The sequence below is a fragment of the Cydia strobilella genome, chromosome 17 (assembly GCF_947568885.1).
Source record: "Cydia strobilella chromosome 17, ilCydStro3.1, whole genome shotgun sequence".
In the NCBI taxonomy this organism is placed as follows: Eukaryota; Metazoa; Arthropoda; class Insecta; order Lepidoptera; family Tortricidae; genus Cydia; species Cydia strobilella.
This window is the reverse complement of record NC_086057.1, coordinates 14,454,221-14,476,281: the sequence shown is the minus strand read 5'-3', so window position 1 is coordinate 14,476,281 and position 22,061 is coordinate 14,454,221. Positions and strand designations below refer to the sequence as shown.

The following is a 22,061-nucleotide window of genomic DNA, read 5'->3' as shown; positions in this document are numbered from 1 at the left end:
TGTGAGCTGTAGACATCGCAAACCTTGTTTTTTTTCTAGAAACCGAATCCACAAATATTTTCACAAAATTTCAAGAGATTCGATTGAGAAATGCGAATTATCTAGAACAGAGACAACTTAAACTGACAGGCCAATTCGAATTTTAGTCATTCTATTTGTTTCCGACATGATACTGATCTCTCAGTGACAAATGTGACATTTCTTATCCAAAGTCGTCACTTTTGACACTGACAGATCAGTATCATATCGGAAACAGATCGAATGACTAAAACTCGAAGTGGCCTATGAGAGTTGGTACGATGGAACAATGCACACCCACATTCAATCAGTTTACCATCGGCCCAGTAAGCTGAACAATTGTGAAGCTTATTGCTATATGATAAAGTCTACATATGATCGGTGTTGTAGTAATAAAATAAACTGCTTAGTCATAGATGTTTGTTCAAGCTCCATGTCTTGTTTTTGCGGTTAGTCAGTCTTGTTACAATGGCTATTATTAAATTATAGTCGTAATATGACCATTTAATATTTATTTGTTAATTTTATGCTTAAATAATAAAATGAGTTATTAATGCCGATGACAAAAGAGGAACAAAACAGGAAATATTAAATATAGCCACATTATCTATGTAGGTATACCTAACCTAATTAATATAGTTAATTTTAATGTAGTTAAGTTTATTTATTTATATGCCGCGAGGCTTCGCTTGTACAAGTTTAACTTGATGAAATAAATATAATTTTAATTTAGTCTGTAACTATACAAATGATTTAAAAAACAATTTAAATACTAAAATCCCGTAGGTGAGTAAAATTTAGATTTTACAATAGAAATTACATTACAATAGAAATGTTTGTAAAAATATCCAGATTTCGTATTTACTGGACCAAAGAAAAGCCGCAAATTGAAATTCCATGTTATTCCAAGATTTTCTTTCTCCAACAATTAGATTGCTGTAACAATAAATGAATAATTTCAATTACCTACTCTTACCTTTACCTTTTTATTGTATCATTGTTTATGACATTTACTAATTACTATTTGGCCCATTAATGATGTTTTACATATTTATTAAAAACATATATATATATTAGATAGTTGTAAGATCTATATTCAAACATATCTACATAGGTACTTTTTATTCAGATGAAATAATAAATGAATATTATAATTACCTACTTATACTTAATTAATTATTACAGAAACAGACCTAAAAAACAGGGATGTTGCGGATGCCGATTTTTTGACATGCGGATTTTTAAAGGCTCACATCCGCGGATGCGGATGCGGATTTAAGTACAATTGGAACGTTGGAAGCGTTCGCTGAATCAGATGGGAAATAACATAGCTCACTGCTGAATGGTTTTGATCAATCCCTTAATAATTGTGGTTGGTGCAACTGGCAACTGGCGCCAGGCGTGCAGCGTGCAAGCTTTCAAGGGATTAAAGCAGTCGCTCGCATACGTTTACATTCTTAACGTTTTCCTTAGATTTGTCCGGTTTGGAGCCCTTCCGTGAAGTATCTAAGCGTCCTACGTTTGAGGGGCTTCCTGTCACAGGTATTATACATACTTACTAGGAAGTCCCAACCATGAAAGTGTTATGATGTACTATTTAACGAAATAAATGCTTTTTGATTTTTGTTTTTTTTTTTTATCTAAGCGTCCGGGTTAATCTTGGCCATTCTGGGTATGGGTACTATGTTACTTTTGAAATTAAAATAATTTCTTGAGATGGAGTGCATAAACCCTATGCACTTTTCTCCAAAGTTGACAATTTAGGGGTTGGAAGCCCTATGCTGTACCTAAATCGCAGTGCATTTCTGTTTCGTTTAAACTTATATAGGCGTGTATTGGGGGATCCAATGATCTTATCAGCTCAGATCAGCAGTTTAAATTATCATTATTATAAGTGTATTATTGCACCAGCTTATCAACGGAAACGATACACCGCACTCGTGATGCAATATCCACATCCAGTCCACAATGCGTTGGCTAACCAAGGTAAACAACGCATGAGTGTTGTCAAACATTTTCGTAATGCTGCCAATTACTCACCGACCGGCTATGAATAATTGTGTTGTGTATTTAAGTGTGCAAACTGAGTGGACGATTGGCGACCATGTTTCGGCGGCTGTACGTCGTCGAGAGACCCCGAGACAGGCCGAGAACGAAGGTGTGGTCTTTGTAACATGCTTAAATCCCCTCGTAACTATAGTTTTTGAACCAAGGGTCAAAAAATATTAAAGAGATGATCAAATATGAGGCTTATTAAGTAATATCTATTGAATAAAATCGCTTGATCCCTTTTTGAATAATCGCAACAACTGTTCCTTTCTTACTTAAAGGACGTAAGTGTCGCTAAAAAAAAGCGTCCTTTTGATTGAGTGCATTAATAGTGACGGACCGGTCGGGCCGACTAGGAAATTCTCCTTTCACAACTAAAACTGAAGTCACTGTGCTTGTCAAATGTTTCGTGGCGGTCCATCTTATTTTTTTAGGGAGCCTATTTCTACGAGACGATGTCGGCTGTCCATCTTTATTTGAACCTTATACTTAGTAACATAAATGTTGATTTTAATATGCGCTTAAAGTTGGTAGTCTAAAAAAAAAACCCTTGTTGTGATTTTCTATTCATTCAGTTTTGTACCGTATTGATAAGACTTTAAGTTTAATGTTTAAGAGGAATTTTCTATTTTTTTCCTAATTTTTTTGGGAATTTCCTAATTTCCTCCCGCGTACGCTTCGGCTGTGGAATGAGCTCCCTGCCGAGGTTTTCCCGAGGGGCTACAGTATGGGGTTCTTCAAAAAAGGAGTGTACAGGTTTTTAATATATAATAATATAAAGGCGTGTAATATCTCTGGTGTTGCAGGCGTTCATAGGCTACGGTAACTGCTTACCACCAGGCGGGCCGTATGCTTGATTGCCACCGACGTGGTATAAAAAAAAAAAAAAAAAGTTGATATTAATAAGTAAGAGTAACTGGTCAAAAAATCTTCATCCGTTTCCATTGGTGGATAATGTAAATAAGTGACCGTTTCTCGGGTGCATGCGAAAATGAACCATGCCTGGTCAAAGCGTTACTGTCGGCGATAATACATGCTGATCCCTTCTCGTCTTGCTCTTACTCGTCTCGTGTCGCGCTTCTCCGATTGGGTCGGTTTTTTGCCGAGACGAGAGGCTCTCGACGAGTGTGTACAGCCGGCTTTAGATTTTCTTCGATTTTTAGTTATAATTCCGCTCCTATTATAGCTTAGTAGACCTGGCCCCGTAGACAACATGCCAATCGCTAACGCTACGTAGCGAACGATAAGCAACTGTCACTGTCACACTAATATGGAAGAGTGATAGAGACACAAAGCGATTCGATGGCGAAGCGATAGCGATTGTCACATTGGCTAGGCCGCCTGGTTCGCCACTGTAGCATGTATAGGTACTATTAACTACATATATAATCTATATATAATTAATTTTAAAGCATTACCCAGTCTTAATTACGTTTAGAGAATAACGCTAGCATGTTAACTAAACCTGATGTATACCAGTACGACGTTACTAATATGGCTAGGTCCGAGTTAAGCTAGAAGTTCCGGTTTGTTTTATGACTTCATACGTAGCATCATATTATGAGTAAATATTCACGTTTATAATGTTATTCGTGCAAGTTTATGAGTTTTCAACTCCTAGTTATCTCTTATGCCACGACGTGGATACGCGATATCTTAATGAATTCAAATAAATGTGGTATTTTTTTATTTTATTTTATACCACGTCGGTGGCAATCAAGCATACGGCCCGCCTGATGGTAAGCAGTTACCGTAGCCTATGAACGCCTGCAACACCAGAGATATTGCACGCGCGTTGCCGACCCTTTAAAAACCTGTACACTCCTTTTTTGAAGAACCCCATACTGTAGCCCCTCTGGAAAACCTCGGCAGGGAGCTCATTCCACAGCCGAAGCGTACGCGGGAGGAAATTCCTCTTAAACCGCACAGTACGCGACCATTCTATGAAAAGGGACCTTTTTTTCGATGGCGCTTACGCCATTATAAACGATGCTCCGATATAAATATAATGCCATTGAAAATGCCCCAAATTAGAGTTTACTACCTACATACTACAAGGATCCACGTTCCGATATACGAAAGGTAAATTATTATGATACTGCATCTTAAAGATGTTTGACTAGAAGATATAGAAAAACTGTACTATTGTGTGCCCTTACAGGGTGTCATGAACTGGCTATATAAAATGTAACACCTTATTAAGTACATGACAATGACTAAAAAAAATATTTTTGTTGTTTTTTACACTAAGTCGGTTAGCGAGCTCTATCTTTACATAGAAAATGTATTTTTTTTTTTACTACCGTTTTCAGAGCCCATTAACGTGCTCACTAGCGCCACTGCTTAATAATTATGATTATTTAAATTTAACGATAGATATTTTAAAAAGCGGGCCGCTAAGTACTGTATTTTGTATTTAAGTACCTTTTGAATACATACAATTAGTTTTTATGTTGCTGGATTCGTCGATCTATGAACTCAAAATAAAAACGGCCGTTTTAACTTTGGACGCAGCCAATCAGCAGCAATCCAGCAACGTAAAAACTATTAAGTATAATGTATATAAAAAGTTCTTAAATATACAAAATACAGTACGTAGCGCCCCCCTTTTTTAAATGTTTGTCGATTTATTAGCATTATTAATTCCATGTGGCAGTGGGCGGGGCACATTGCTCGCAGGACTGATGGCCGGTGGGGCCGGAAGGTTCTGGAGTGGCGTCCGCGTACCGGAAGACGAACTGCCGGTAGGCCTCCAACGAGATGGAGCGACGACCTGGTGAAGGTCGCGGGAATTCGGTGGTTGCGAGCGGCACAGGATCGGTCGGAGTGGCGAGCCTTGGGGGAGGCCTATGTCCAGCAGTGGACGTCTATCGGCTGACATGATGATGATGATGATGATTAATTCCATGTACTCGCTCGCTCGCTTAGTCCATCTTTTGTACCATATTTTATGCAAAATAAAGATATTTGATATTATGATATTAAATTTACTTACTTACTTAAGTACTGCTGTGGCGCTCGTCGCCTGAAGTGGATCATGGCCTCCGACACCAAAGACCGCTATTGCTACTCTGTCTAAAGCCGTTTCTGTCCAGTCGACGGCGACGGAGTCGGTGACGGTCGTTAAATTTAAATAATCAAAATTTTTTTGCAGTGGCGCTAGTGAGTACATTGATGGGCAAGCTTAATAAGTTTTAAAAGGCTAACGGGCCTAATATACAGCGTTTTTAAGAGTTAATATATTCGTCAGCTATATCCACAGCGCATTAATATGTCCGATGGTAGATAATTAGCAGGCTTCGTTACAAAAACTGGTCCAACCGGTCGACTGTTTTTAGGATCTAGTCTCCTTCATAAATACATATATTGCAGTCGGGCTCGCGCACCGAGGGTTCCGTACTTTTTTTTAATTTGTTGTTATAGCGGCAACAGAAATACATTATCTGTGAAAATTTCAACTGTCTAGCTATCACGGTTCATGAGATACAGCCTGGTGACGGAAAGACGGACAGAGGAGTCTTAGTAATAGGGTCCCGTTTTTACCCTTTGGGTACGGAACCCTAAAAACAACCTATATTCTATATTCTAGCCAATATTTAGCACCTTGTCGTTTTAACTAAGATGTTTAGTCAAACAGGATTTCGAATGTTTTATACAACTCACAAAGCGAAACAAATTCCTCTTTAGACTTAACTGTGTCCTTATTAAAAATCTGGTCAGCTATAGATAAGTTTCCAGGCCGCGATTTCATCTATCACTGTCATATATTTGGGCGCGTGTCACGACGTAAGATATGTTCTGGGCGGTCCGACAAATCAGTTAGCTTAGTAAAAAACCGGACAAGTGCGAGACGGAGTCGCCCACCGAGGGAACCGTACTTTTTAGTATTTGTTGTTACAGTGGCGACAGAAATAAATCATCTGTAAAAATTTCAACTGTCTACCAATCACGGTTCATGAGATACAGCCTGGTGACAGACAGACGGACAGAGGAGTCTTAGTAATAGGGTCCCGTTTTTACCCTTTGGGTACGGAATCCTAAGGACGGCCTGTCTATAGACAGCCTAGTCGAGACCCGGTAGTGACCCTGCCTGTATGAAGTTGATCGGTTCAAATCCCGATAAGGGATTTTTTTGTGTAATACCCACGGTATTTTGTTCCTGGGTCATGGGTTTTCTATGTATTTAAATAATTATAATAATATTAATAATATTACCTATATATAATACTAGATTTTGCCCGCGACTTCGTCTGCGTAGTTAGTAATTTGGATAGCTTATTTTTTATCCAATCTGCTTTTTATCGATTTCACATACAAACTTCCACCCCCTTTTTCACCCCTTAAAGGATGGTTTCTGGGATAAAAACTACCCTATGTCCTTCCCCGGGACTCAAACTATCCCTATACTAAATTTCAACTAAATCAGTTCAGCGGTTTAAGTGTGAAGAGGTAACAGACAGACAGACACACTTTCGCATCTATAATATTAGTATGGATTGTCGTTGTCTAAGTACACACAGCACTAAATAATAATGACCGCAAAAAATAAATAACAAACTGGTTTGCCATCTGACTGTTATACAAAATTGTAGTTGATTGTACCTTCTCTTGTTATGCAACAATTTGTGACGTTTTCAACCAAAAAGGTACCACATTGTCGGTTGTCGATAAGGTTGATTTCTAATTGAAGCTATATGGAAGTAGCGCCTTACTGACAAGCGACAATAAGTACCCTTATGGTTGAAAATGGCACATTTATAAAAATAAGGGTGAAGTTAGCAATTAGGGCTAGGTTTGCATTAGGGGAAAGACTATTTTTCATTATTTTCTGACAGGGTAACGCGCACGTAGAGCTTGTTTACCGTTTCACGTAAACAAATGTGAAATGTAATTACGTTTGTTACGTAACTTTTTTATTTCGCTGAAACTTTGTGTTCAATTTAAATTGGAGTATGTACGGCGAAAACTTGAAACTTTATAAATTGCATATACAGATGTCAATACTCTGGCTAACGTGGGAGTCGAACCCACATCTTTAGATTGCCGGTCCAACGGCCCAAATAAAATAAAATATATCTATGGTGGCCGCTTATTTTGTGCTTGTTTGCCACTGACGTAGTATAAAAAAAATACAGGAATACCGGGCATGGCCAATTAGCGCGGAAACATCTTAATTAAGCGACAAGCCTAATTGATAAATGATTCCCGTGGCTTTCGAAGTAAAATCGTGAGAGTCATAAAACAATAACCGATTTCGAGCGCGCGTGTCTAACGAAATGGCGTTTCGTGCGATGGCGTGATGCTGAGCTATCACTCGGATATGGTAGGCGAGGCAATAACGCACTTACTATCTATCTACAGTAGAACCTCGATTATCCGAACTAATTGGGACCGAGACTATAATTCGAGAAATTCGGATAATCGAAATGTGGGTTTTTGAGGCGAAATCAAACAAAAATAACGCCTTTTTACATTAAACATACAAACGAGTAGCTTCTGTCCGCGATTTCATCTGCATGGAATAATAAATAAATAATAATTGGATATTCTTAAACTGGCTAAGGCCCACGGTAAGCTCAAGAAGGTATGTGTTATGGGTACTCAACTCAGACAACGGTATATAATATATAAATACTTAAATACATAGAAAACAACCATGACTTAGGAACAAATATTCGTGTTCATACGGATAAATGACCTAACCGGGATTCGAACCCAGAACCATGGGCTTCATAAGGCAGGGTCACTACCCACTAGGCCAGACCGGTCGTCGGATGACGATTGATAAAAACTATCATATGTCATTCCCCGGTCCTCAATTATCTCCATACCTAATTTCATTACATCTAATTCGGTTTAGCGGTGCTAGAGGTGCGAGGATGCGTAGCGAGGAATGTGTTTTTTAATAACCAATAGAATATTGTCCAACAGAGCTGCGCTAAGCGAGGATAGATAAATTAAGTAATCCATTGGCTCTTTAAACACATTTTTCCCGCTACGCATCTCACCGTCTAGCATGAGTTGATTTCTCGCGCGCGAGTCCGTACTTGAAGTCGCGCAAGTTGTATGGTATCGCGCGCGAGAACGCAACTCATGCTAGCAGACCTGGTGGAAACGCAGCCTATAGAGGTAACAGACAGACAGTTACTTTCGCTTTTATAATATCAGTAGGGATAAATACGTATAGCTGTAACAAAACATGTCACAGGTTCTCGTATAATTTCAGGAATAATGCTTACCTAATTAATGCGATGTGTTCGCTCCATGTTTTGAGGTCGAGCTTTAATGAGCAGCGTTTAATTAATTTGCAAACTGGCGAAACTTTACAAGGTTAAACCTACACGTGTTATAGATTTAGATTTATTTATTTCATAATATTAAATTACAATATAAATTATTTTTACATTAATCTATACGAATTTATATTATGATCGTCAAGTGGAAAATAACAATTAATTATAATTATACAAAAACAATAATGTATGGTTATACATTGCTCTTTTCCGGCGAATTTATCGAATAACACTTATATAATTGAAAGGTACATTTGCGGTTATGTATGCCTTCGTAAATAATGAAATGCGGTCTTTTGGATAGGGTGACGAACGTACGCGTTTGCGTAGTCTCATTTTGTATGGGATTTTGAACAGCGCGCCAAGCACGACGTTTTGGCAACTCAAAATCCCATACAACCTGTGCACGCTGAGTGCGTGTGCGTAGACGTGCACGTGCGCGTTGTAATATACAGATCCTTATGAGAAACGGCACACCGCTTGCGTGCCGCGTGCGTGCGCGGCTCAAACACTTTAGCGCACTAAAATAAAGTTCAAAACAGACATATAAGAAACGGGCTATCTACATATATTGAAACGATAAAAGGGCGATAAAACATGTATTAATTGGTTGGTGGTTATTAATTGGTTGGAAACAGTAATTACGTAGTAGGTGCCTGTAAATAATGGTGACGCAATCCTGAATCTATTTTTAAACATTTGCCCGACAATTACAGGAAAATGGTGACATGATTTACATAAATAAATAGTTTAAATAAATGAGTGACTAGTAATAAAGCCAACAATGGATAGATCTTTACGCAGGTTTTAGTTACGTAAGATTCTCATAATGGTTCACTAATTGGTCAATCCGATTGATTGTTTTGTTTGGTTACATTTACATAGAATAATTTGTGTCGTTTTCAAGCAAAAGCTACCACTTTGTCGCTTACCATAAGGACGCTCTAACAGGTAATTCGTATAAAGATACTAGCAAATTTCGTCCTTAAGCGACAATGTGGTATATATACCTTTTACTTGAAAACATCACATTTATTTCAATAAGTTTGTTGTGGCAAAGTACACTCATGTGTATGTGTGTGTCGTTTTCAGTTGGGTTTCTTTTTCAGTAACTAGGGGGCATAGTCCATCCAAAAACGTAGAATTCTTGACAAGGAAAGCAAACTCATGACATTTGACTCACGTTCGAGTAAGGTCTACTTGGTAAAAATTTCTTCCAAATTTTTCGTAGCATAGCGAATTACAATGACGTCATTTGTATCATAAAGGTTTTGTGCAACATTAAGGGTCAGTTGTTGGTTTGTCATCGCTAAAGAGTTCATAGTAAACCGCCGGGTGACGTTAATCAGTCTGTCAAGTCCGGATGGTGCAACTGACACTAAATCCCTGAATGTTGTGACAATCGGAAGACATTTCTTATATTACACAGATATTATTTTAAGTACTCTGTAAGTTGCTAACGTAGAAAATAAGTTATGTTTGGTACTAACATTTTTATGGACTAATTATGTCTGATGCAAATAAATTGAAATTGTAGCTTTGCAGTAGCGAGAAACGTAAGATATCACTGTCAATAATGCGTTGCTCTTGGTATTGCTTTAATTCTAAGAAATTGAGAGTAACGTCGTCCCTTTTTCGGCATTGCAATGCTGCATCAACAACGCTGCTCTGCCATCCGAATGCCATCTCCCTTTGAAAACCACGCCTATCATGTGTGGCGCGTCATAGTGAACCTTGTCGGGATACACGAAGGTTGATATTGGGATGTAGCCACCCGCGTCAGTTGACGTCTTTGGCAAATTGTAAAAAAACTGGATTCGCTAAAAATGGCGTCCTGTAGCCTCGCGACGCGTATCGCTACCACTGATTGTTTACACGTAACCCGATAAGCGTATCGTTCGCCGCAGCCCGTCCTGTCTGAGATTGAGTTACGAAGGCCCCTCCGACCTAGGCTGGTATTCCAAACACGGGCGAATCGACGGATGGCAACCAATATAGTTGCAGTCAGATTACGCTTTGTTACGGATCCTTGGGTCTCGTTAGAATGGTTCTGCCTGAAACTGAGTACTCCATTCTTGCATACGAATAAGAGAATGTACAGCCCGTGACACACTTATCAACAACGCCACAGGACATTCGGCATGTCACTTGCAAAAATAATATCTTCTTTTAAGTGGGTAAAAACTTAAGAATAGATAGATAGATAGAAAAGAAACTGTAGGGCACGAATGTATCACTCTACAGTGCATGCAGACATAAAACATTTTGTAAATGCGCCAAAAATAAGCAAAAAATGTGTACGATAAAAACTGCCCCGTCACCGTGACAATACATCTTATGATATAGCGTCTCGTTGAAGGTATACGAAATAATCATTTCGTTAGACTAAAGCTTACTTTTGGCGCTGTGCGAATCACTATTCAATAAGAACAGGTTACGAGTTCAGCCAAAAATCTAATGCAACGGCTTATAAGGTCTATTATTAAATGTGCATTAAGACAAGGTCATTGTCTAGACAGACAGGCCTATTTAATGCATAAATCATGATCATAGAGCGCTTCAAGGTAATTTCCTATTATTACTTCTGAAGATTGAATGTCAAATGTCAAAAGCAATAGAAAAATCCGAAATAAAGTCAATATCTTGTGTTTTTACCGGCCCTATCATACAAAATAAAACAATACAATACAATGCAAACCCTCAAAATAAATTTACAAGGAAACACACATACTTAATACATGAAGACAGAGGTTAACAACCGGCGGCATGCGATCTCTTCCAGACAAACTTTAGGTAGTCTACTACCTAACTAAACGTCTGTGACGTTACATACCTTGTTAGCCACATAGAAAAATAAAGTTAGTTCCGACTTCCGACAAGCGAATAGTATTTATAATTGCATCAAGATCAAGAATTGATGTGGCTTTATATTTCCTGATAGATGGTTTATAAAACATAATTGCTTTCGATGTCTAGATTTAGCCAATGCATGAGTTCGACGCAATATTGCTTCAGATTTTATTTTTATGTGATAGCTGACGAGCCGCCACGCCAGATGGGAAGGTAAAGAATACCTAATGCCGGCTTTACACACTCGTCGAGAGCTTCTTACCGCTCTGACGGCTCTGACCCAATCGAAGAAGAGCCAGACGAGCCGAGTAAGGAGTGAGACGAGAAGGGAGCATTATGTACACACTCGTTCTCGGCCTGTCTCGAGGTCTCTCGAGACGAGCCGTCATGAATTTTGAATTTTTGAGAATATATTTTTTAGGCCGTTAGCTTAAATAATGTTTGTGAAATCGACTGTACCAACCTAAAGCCCGGTTCACATGTCTGTCGTGTCGTGTTGTGTTGTGTCGTGACGCATATCGGTTTCATACATTTAATATGATTGCGGGCACATTTGTCTGACGCAGCGTGCATTAGACAAATGTGAACGCATTACGCAACCATATTAAATGTATGCAACCGATATGTGTCACGACAACACAACACGACACGTCAGACAAATGTGAACCGGGCTTCCTGTCACACACAGACCACCGCCCAACTCACCACCGGTGTGGTGAATAGGTCTTATATAAGATTACACGCGCGCCGCTCCGATCAGTTGCGCCCAAGAATACGACCTGTTAGCAGTGTGCACGTCTGTACGAAAATAAATCGTAAATTATTGAATTCGTTCGCTAATAATGGTATATTGCAGCGTAAAATGGTGTGGCAAGTCATCTAAGACTTCCAAATACAAAACGGATGGAATAACATTCCACAGGTAAGTGAAATTCATTATTTTGTTGAAAATTGTTTCTTGTCCGCGGGGTTTATTTTATATTGGTCAATATGGTTGTACTGAGCAGCAACGAAGTATGCCCGTCCCTTTTCGTCAACTTTAAAATGCAATGTGCTATCCCTTTCACGTAAACGAATAGTGTTGTAACGATGAGGGTTTCGTTAGTTGCGGGAACTTTCGTGCTTTCGTTCGTACCCTATAGTACCATTTTAAAAATGTAAAAGAAAACTGTGATTCTTTTTATTTTTTATAAGAATAATTGTGGTATTTTCTATAAAAAGGGACCTTTGTCGATGGCGCTTACGCCATTTTTTTTTATACCACGTCGGTGGCAATCAAGCATACGGCCCGCCTGATGGTAAGCAGTTACCGTAGCCTATGGACGCCTGCAACACCGGAGATATTAACGATGCTCCGATATAAATACAATGCCGCGCGACGCTGTGCGGCGTAAGCGCCGTCGACAATAAGGTCCCTTTTCATAGAAAATGCCCCAATTAATCTTTAGTTTTATTTAGTTGGTAGTTTATCTTAGTAGGTACTAGGTAGGGATACGTAGTTTAGTTTTTAGTTAGTAGAATGATTAATGATCATTATTGAGGTAGGTATAGAAAATGAGAAATAAAATAAAGTAAGGGTTCCTTTTGTACCTTTTTGGTACGGAACCCAAAAAACGGGAACAAGATGTAACTGATGATGAACTTCGAAGATGTGCGAGACTGCGAGGGTACTCGGTATTGGTTTGTGATAGGCATATGTTGTGTGGGTTTTTTAGAATCCTCTAGGTGAGCAGTTAGGTCTCAGGTCTCGAGATGGACCTGATGATGAACTTCGAAGACGTGCAAGGGGTCTCAGTGTTGGTTTGTGATAGGCATATGTTATGTGGGGTTTTTAGAATCCTCTAGGTCTCGGGTCATAAGATGATGAACTTCGAAGATATTTTTTTTGTTATTGCAAATAATGCCACACATTATTTGGGGTCAGGTAAAATAATTTGATGGTCTTTCAGATTTCCAAAAAATCCTGCAATTAAATCAAAATGGATTGATGCCACGTACCGTGGAGAGTTATGGTTCCCATGTAATACTAGTGTCATTTGCTCAAGGCACTTCACTGCAGATAATTTCCACCAAGTAACGAGCCAGCGGAGACGATTAATGAGTTCTGCAGTACCAACTCTATATTTACCGGTTTTGGTAAGCTGATTCAACATGTAATTGATTATCTAAGTACTTTAACTGTACTTATTTATGTTTATTAAAAAAAACTTATCGTTTTTACGAGAATTATTTAAGTAATTTCATCATTTTAAATTACATTCAACAAGACAAAAACTTCTATGTACCTACTTAAAGCCTTCATATTAAAAACTATTTTATCAAATATTTGCAGGCTCCACTTCCGACACGAATGAACATGGACCATACCATTGAGGGAAAAGTACCACAGCGACTTGATGTTGATGAAGTTCCATCTACCGGTAACACAGTGGTTCGAATTTTGAATTATTGTTCTTTTTATGGATAAAATATTACAAATTTTACATAGAAATAATATTTCAGATTGACGATATAACTCAGCAACATAACAACTCGGCAGTAGCAGTTAAAATACCGCTTAACATTATATGTGTCTGTGATATCCATGATGAAGGCACATCTAAAAAAGAGGTTCGATTATAATATTACTACTAAAATTTCTAAAGAGGAAGTATTAATTAAGTATAATTCAACATGTAATTGATTATCTAGGTACTTTAACTGTATTTACTTATGTTTATTTAAAAAAAACTTCTTATCGTTTTGACGAGAATTATTTAGGTAATTTCATCATTTTAAATGACAAAAACTTATATGTACCTATTTAAAGCCTTCATATTAAAAATTATTTTATCAAATATTTGCAGGCTCCACTTCCGACACGAATGAACATGGACCATACCATTGAGGAAAAAGTACCACAGCGACTTGATGTTAATGAAGTTCCATCTACCAGTAACACAGTGGTTCGAATTTTGAATTATTGTTCTTTTTATGGGTAAAATATTACAAATTTTACATAGAAATAATATTTCAGATTGACGATATAACTCAGCAACATAACAACTCGGCAGTAGCAGTTAAAATACCGCTAAGCATTGACTGTGTCTGTGATGTCCATGATGAAGGCACATCAGTTATCATCAAAAAAGAGGTTCGATTATAATATTACTACCAAAATTTCTAAAAAGGAAGTATTAATTAAGTATAGTCATCATTGTATGTTGTATTTTCAGGATCATGGCTCTACTTTGCAGGAATCAGTGTTGATAATAACATCTCAACAGCAAAATACTGTGTCAGAAACAGCTACCAGGAAGCGAAAACTATCCCAAATCCGGGACCCTGACACACCATCTGCTTATGATACTACTGTCAACAAACAACTTTGTCGAAGAATCATGGAACTTAAGAGCATCGTAAATGAAAAAAATGTTAAATTGCGAAAGTTACGTGATTCAAACAGGAGATTAAAACGAGAGATCATTTCACTGAAATTTCATTTAGGAGAAATAGAAGAATTAGAATAGAGAGATCATTTCACTGAAACATTTTTTTAGGAGAAAAGAATAATCTATTACCTTAGCTCTGGTAGTTGAGAGTAAATTTAATATTTCTTTCATAATCGTTTTGTAGCACTAAAACCTACGGCTCGTTATAGAGAAATATAAGTAAAGAAAAAGTCAGTCATCAGTTTTCTTACCAAAACGCGAGATATTTCGTTGTCGCCATCTAGCGTCAAGTAGCGGAATTTATAGATGTCGCGACGAGCGAAAAGTCTAATGCTCAACAATGTTCAGCTAATATTATAACCGGATTAACCGACATTTTTTAACTACTTCTGCTTGTAATATTAATTGTAAATTGTTTTAGCAGTACATTTTTCATCAGTAGCGATACTTTTGACATCTGGTGTCAAGTAGCGGTACTGATAATTCCACTACTTGACGTTAGATGTCGACTACGAAATAACTCGCGTTTTGGTAAGAAAACTGATGTATGGAGTTACCACTCTTTCTTTACTTATATTTCTCCATGGTCTCGTTTAATTTTGTACTTATATGAAAAATATACATGCAGTCGAAAGGATTTTTTTTCTTGAAGTTACTGACTGATTTGTATGTTTTTTAGTTGTTCGAAATATAAATAACTTTTAAAAACAGCAATAAGACTTTATTTGTTACAAAACCACCTTCAAATATCCTTGAACATTACACGTTAATGAAACATTTAAAGGCCAACACTTCCGGACTACAACCCTGCTGTAAAGTTAGGCCATAGCAAGGCCTGACATTGACAAGTAAAATGTCAAAAAAAAAATCTACCACATCCTTTTATACGCATTTAGAAATTTTTCTGTAGACTTTATTGATAACAATTTTACCACAATAAATTACGGTACCACTGGTACCATTACCACTGCCTGTGAATGAACATTGTCCCATCCCTACGCTTGTGCACGTGGCAGCGCGCCATGTTTGGAACGACCAATCGCAACGCCGTGAGCACCCGTCCCGCATCTCACTGCTTCCTCAGTTTGGTCATTTGCATCACGAACAAAATGGCCAATATTAGGCTTCTATAGGCGGTTTTCTGTGATCTAAGTACACAAGCATAGAAAAATAAGTAAGCCTAAATCATATACATAACCGTTTCATAACAAGAAATGCCGATCTGAATAGGCCTCCAGGGCAGTGAGTCGAGTGACTCAATTAACGGTGATACCCGTCCGGCGAGATGCCATTCCAATCATCCGCTTAAATTAATCGCTGTTCAATTGTCAGCTGTATGTAGTTTATTGAACCGGGGACGTAGGACGTAAGTATATTGTAATTATGCCTTACATTAGCGCACAAATTGTGCTTTCTTGTATAGTCAATAGTGCAATAAATGTTACATAAATAAATAAAATAGATATAAAACAGAGGGTCTTGTCTAGAAGAAGGTTTTGTCTATATAGGTAACAGCAAAAATCGAAATTTCGATATCTGCCTCTATCGTTCGAATATGCAAGTGATAGAGAGGCAGATAACGAAATTTCGATATTCGCAGTATGCTCAGGCGGCCTAGCCAAGGTGACAATCGCTATCGCTTCGCCATCGAATCGCTTTGTGTCTCTCTATCACTCTTCCATATTAGTGTGACAGTGACAGTTGCGTTGCGTTAGCGTTAGCGATTGGCATTTTGTCTACGGGGCCTGTTCCGTTACTTATATCCTGACCAAACCGAACCTTCGGCCGAAACATAATTTTTATGCTGAAACCAAAACTTCGGTCAGACTAGTGTCTTTGTTCATCAATCATCCTCAGAAACACCTCATCTCACCTCATCATCAACAATACATATTTGTACCTCCTGATGCAAAGCAAATTAGCAGTGTTATTATGGCTGTTAACTTTTCTAAGGTACTTCGCCGGATGGTTACTAAAGACGTGAAGGCCCCTTTGCTGATATAATTCACCAGAAATTTAGCTGGCCTTGACTTTCAAAAACAGGGATAATATTTTTTTCTCCGTGACCCAATTACTAACAGGAAAATGTTCAATTATGTCAATGTCGCCATCAATCATCTTCTAAATTTATATAAATATAAGGCTAATATCGTTTTTTAGGGTTCCATACCTCAAAAGGGAAAAATGTAACTCTTATAGGATCATTTTGTTGTCCGTCTGTCTGTCGAGACCCTTTATCTCAGGAACTCGTGGAGGTATCGAGCCTTATACTCAGCCACAGGGCGGACACGCTATACATCAAAAATCACTTGCGTATCTATGTGTGAACGGCACGTCTGTACATGCGTCATGCGTCAGTGTGAGTAAGTTGCTTAAAAATAGTACTGAGCGGCCGGCAAACGGCCGTCAATCTGCTGTCGCGGGGCGAGGTAATTTGAATCGGGACGGGGCGGTGCGTGGCCGTTCTGTATGATAATACTATTACCAAAGATAGATATAACTCCGTAATAGATGGATGGAAAATCACGAAAATTTGATTCTCGATCAGATGGCGCCACTAGTTTTGGCCTACTCTGGTATAGAGGGCGTTGACATTTTCGTTTGTTATTTATAATTATAACGCATATCAGTGAAAGAACATGGGTCAAAATCATATAAAAATAATTAATGCAAATAAAAAAATCATTTATCCATGTTCCATGTTTACATACATTTTATCGTATTTTTATAAATCTTCATTTTTAGTTTTAATCATGTGTCGATAGATGGCAGTGAATTTACTGTGGTTACAAAATTTACTATGACAGTACCGCTCTAGTATAAGTTACTATATGCTATTACTTATTCTGTGACTCGGGCAGGTAGACCTTGAAGCTGTGAAAAAATCAAAAGTTAACGTAAAAAACGTATATTTCGACCCTAGTGTCGAATCAAAATTATAGGTCCCGTTGACTTAGAACTATGAAATTTGGCAAGTAATATCGTCTTACACTACAAGTACAGGGATAAATCTCAAAACTGTTTTCATAGGCAACTCTTACAATGAAAAAAAAAATTACAATCATAAGAACTAAAAATAATCTATCAAAAATACAACTATAAATAAAACTAAACTAACCTAATATAAAAACTAATCGAATAACCCACCCCGAATTGTTGTCGACGCAAAGGTGCCCATCACGCTAGCCCATCTACGTAATAGTTACGTTAGTTCATGCCAAGTTTCATGCAATTTGATCATGATTTAAAATGAGAGCCTAACTTCGATTGTAGCGACTTTGCGGCGGTCTGTGTGACTTGAGGCCTTTATATACCTGCGTAGTTTTGTGGGTTCTTTCGAGTAATTAAAAGGATCGGCTAAGTCACTGCTCAAAAATTTTCGAAAAATTCCGCATTTTCTGTCCGAAGACCATAAGGAATGAGGAATATGAGGATTTGTGGAGTATGTCGACAATGTCCAATCGCCCAAGAAGTAGCGCGGCGTTTTGAGTCAAAATACGCTGGCGCACCGTTAATTAGGCTTCGTCAAAGTCGCAACAAGTAATGAGGTAAATGAGGTTAAGAACCCGCAAATTGTAATGGAATTTTGGAAACCAAAAAAAACTGTAGTCTATTATATTATATATCTTTCGGTCCCCGTGTATATTTTAGGGTTCCTTAGGCAAAATGGTAAACACATTTAATCGAAAAAAAAAAGTTCCAGTAAACGTGTACGTAAAATCAACGTGGCACTTCTTTCTTTTGATAGATCTTTAAAGATCAAGAAAATAGCGTAGGGGAGACCGAGGTAAGTTGTGACGTCGATTTTTAGGGTTCCGTACCCAAAGGGTAAAAACGGGACCCTATTACTAAGACTCCGCTGTCCGTCCGTCCGTCCGTCTGTCTGTCTGTCACCAGGCTATATCTTATGAACCGTGATAGTTGAAATTTTCACAGATGATGTATTTCTGTTGCCGCTATAACAACAAATACTAAAAAGTACGGAACCCTTGGTGCGCGAGTCCGACTCGCACTTGGCCGGTTTTGGGAACTTATTAACTATAATCAAGTTCGCATACAGCGCGCGTTTGCTAGCTCGAGACTTGAACTAAAAATACTGTAACTATAATAGTTCATTGAGAGCTCTACATTGTGAGATTAAAATCTTATTCTTCAAAAAAATCGACTAGACATGTTCTTTCCGTGTACCCTTCATATATACATATATGTATATATGAAGATATAATAAGATAAAGCGGTACTGTCATAGTAAATTTTGTAACCACTGTAAATTCACTGCCATCTTTCGACATACTTTAAAACTAAAAAAGATTTTGAAAAATACGTTAAAATGTATTTGAAAAATAGATAAATGATTTTTTTTATTTGTATTAATTATTTTTATATGATTTTGACCCATGTTCTTTCACTAACAAACGAAACCGTCAACGCCCTCTATACGAGAGTAGGCCAAAACTAGTGGCGCCATATGATCGAGAATCAAATTTTCGTGATTTTCGAGGCACGTTTTTTCCTTAGACTGTATCCATCTATTACGGATCCATCCATCTTTTACTATTACTATCTATCTTTGTATGTATTACTATTACTATCTATCTTTCCATCTATTACTATCTATCTTTGTATGTATTGAGTTAAATGAGAGGCTGTAAGTTTGTGCACACAAATAAATATCCCCATTTATCTCTAAAACGAGTCGACATCAGATAAAAGTTCTAACTTAGAGCAGACTTGAAATAAAAGTAAGGGGGATACGAAGAAACCCACAAACCACAAACCGTTGACCCCCCACAGCAAGTTCTTACCCTTCCTGAATGACCCTTGTATTGTTAAGTGCTCGCAACATCATTCAATATAGGGGCCTTTATATGACCTACCAAGTTTAAGACTTCGCCCTGTTAGGTTTTAATACCATGACCAGGTCACTTGGGGCAAATTGTGTAACTTTTGTCTTTTTACAGGTTAACTACGTGACAAATTATATGACTATCGTCATAGACATAGTATATATATATATACAAGTAGTTATAGACGCGCCACCGAGCGACCGGGGGTAAGAGAAAGAATATTCATATATAATTAGGGCAGCATAGGATTTTTTCTGCCCCGGGCGCCATATCCTCTAGCTACGCCCCTGCACAAAAGAGCCGGAAAATTCTACGTTCTACGGTTATTTATCGCACTCAAACACAATACACAATAATTGAACACTCGACAAAAGCATATTCGTAAGTTATCCTATCAATAATTCAATGCGCAATACGCAACCGCGTGCCAACGAATGTATTATTCTAATGTGCCGCATTTTAAATCGAACGCATGTCTATATATAATATATGTATATAGTATATCCGTAAAGAATTGTACAAGTAACATAATGAAGATATTACTTAACGTTTTCTACTAGTATTATACATATACAATACATATTACCTTCCTACATTGCTTTTTAGAACAACGATTTATGACTGAAAACAGTGGCAGAAAGAAGAACGGAGTGGCGGTTACTCCACCGACAAGAGCCAGGCTCTTAAGAGTTATGATGATGATGAAAGTTATGACTCTCCGATTTGTCTCAAGTTTAGGGTTCCGTAGTCAACTAGGAACTATTATAGTTCCGCCATGTCTGTTTGTCTGTCTGTCTGTCCGTTCGCGGCTTTACTCCGTTATCGTTGGTGTTAGAAAGCTACAATTTGGCAATAAGTAAACCAATCGTGTCTACTAAGTGGTAAAATAAAAAATAGAAAAATAAATAAGGATAATAGCCTCCAATATACAATAACATCAATAGTAATGGAATATACCTAAACGAATTTAAACTATCGTGAGACATATTAATTTAACCAACATAGCGGTTTCACTCACGTGTTTTTAGTCACTCGCGCGACATGTTTCGGAGAGCCTAGGTCTCCATTTTCAAGCACTAACAGTGCCTGAGTGAGTGTAGCGGTCACGACGGATGGACGGACGGACTTTAACATCAATAGTAATGGAATATACCTAATCGAATTTAAACTATCGTGAGACATATTAACTAACATAGCGGTTTCACTCACGTGTTTTTAGTCACTCGCGCGACATGTTTCGGAGAGCCTAGGTCTCCATTTTCAAGCACTAACAGTGCCTGAGTGAGTGTAGCGGTCACGACGGATGGACGGACGGACTTTAACATCAATAGTAATGGAATATACCTAATTGAATTTAAACTATCGTGAGACATATTAACTTAACTAACATAGCGGTTTCACTCACGTGTTTTTAGTCACTCGCGCGACATGTTTCGAAGAGCCTAGGTCTCCATTTTCAAGCACTAACAGTGCCTGAGTGAGTAGCGGTCACGACGGATGGGCGTCACGTACTGCGGCTGGGTACTCAGGCACTGTTAGTGCTTGAACATGGAGACCTAGGCTCTCCGAAACATGTCGCGCGAGTGACTAAAAACACGTGAGTGAAACCGCTATGTTAGTTAAGGGAATATACCTATATACTTGTCAGAAGTATCTACAATTCTCTAATAGATTAAAGGATATAATTCTAAATACACAAATAATTAAGTGTACCGGATACCCTTGAACTCTATCTTTATATGTCAAATTATTAGTGGCAATGTATTGGTTCCCGTTAGCATCGAAATACTTAATATGGGGCATTTTCTATGAAAAGGGACCTTATTGTCGATGGCGCTTACGCCGCACAGCGCCGCGCGGCATTGTATTTATATCGGAGCATCGTTAATAATGGCGTTAGCGCCATCGACAATAAGGTCCCTTTTTATAGAAAATACCACATATAGTTGTACTGAATTCCTTTTTTTGCATATTATCCAAAAAAAACTCACTTAGGTAAGACAGACGCTTGAAAGACCGCATGCGCCGTCCGTTACAAACATGGCAGCCAACAGCTGTGCGCGCACCTGCCAGCGCACGCGCATTCTAACACCGACCTTTGAACCATGCGTTAAGGACTATATTAACGTATGCCTGTATCAATGTCTTATTCTTACGTTACGAACACGGACCTTACAGGCCAATTCGAGTTATTAGTTATTCGATCTGTATCCGATATGATCTGTCAGTGTCAAGTGACATTTCCTCAACCAAAAACGTCACTTTTGACACTGACAGATCAGTATCATATCGGAAACAGATCGTATAGCTAAAACTCGAAATGGCGTATCTACTAAAAGGATCTGGTAAGGACTTGACTTTAAAAGCAAGGTGGTAAGAACTTTTTTTGTAACGTAGTTTGAGCGAAAGGAGCGTATAAGTTAAATAAGTATGTGCTGGGCGCAGGTGAGACAAATTTAACCTAACCATTCTAAGTTCTAACCAATGTCCAATGTAACTTTGACCCTAAGATTTTTAGAAATTGGGTGACCATTATTTCTTATTTCACAAATAAACGGTGATAATTTTGTGAT

General features: G+C 38.1%; 2 protein-coding genes and 1 long non-coding RNA gene across 4 annotated transcripts in view; 1 reads left to right on the top strand and 2 right to left on the bottom strand.

The window, feature by feature from the left end:
* Positions 1 to 22,061, bottom strand: part of LOC134748928 (uncharacterized) — a 448,425-nt gene that overhangs the window by 254,865 nt on the left and 171,499 nt on the right. The window lies entirely within an intron of this gene.
* The window catches only part of LOC134748693 (tumor necrosis factor alpha-induced protein 8-like protein), a 68,784-nt gene that overhangs the window by 39,069 nt on the left and 7,654 nt on the right, over positions 1 to 22,061 (bottom strand). The gene's annotated exons all lie outside the window — the stretch shown is intronic.
* LOC134749062 (THAP domain-containing protein 1 B-like) lies at positions 11,921 to 14,923 on the top strand. Its single transcript, XM_063683968.1, has 4 exons — positions 11,921 to 12,132; positions 13,160 to 13,346; positions 13,713 to 13,820; positions 14,426 to 14,923. Exons 1-4 carry the CDS (start codon positions 12,053 to 12,055, stop codon positions 14,717 to 14,719), a joined length of 669 nt encoding a protein of 222 aa, XP_063540038.1. The 5' UTR covers positions 11,921 to 12,052; the 3' UTR covers positions 14,720 to 14,923.

Bases quoted from the DNA above. Each gene is read 5' to 3' on its own strand.
- LOC134749062 (XM_063683968.1), top strand. From the start codon at position 12,053: ATGGTATATTGCAGCGTAAAATGGTGTGGCAAGTCATCTAAGACTTCC. The intron at 12,133-13,159 runs GTAAGTGAAATT...ATGGTCTTTCAG, and splicing joins GATGGAATAACATTCCACAG to ATTTCCAAAAAATCCTGCAA. The intron at 13,821-14,425 runs GTTCGATTATAA...TTGTATTTTCAG, and splicing joins AAGGCACATCTAAAAAAGAG to GATCATGGCTCTACTTTGCA.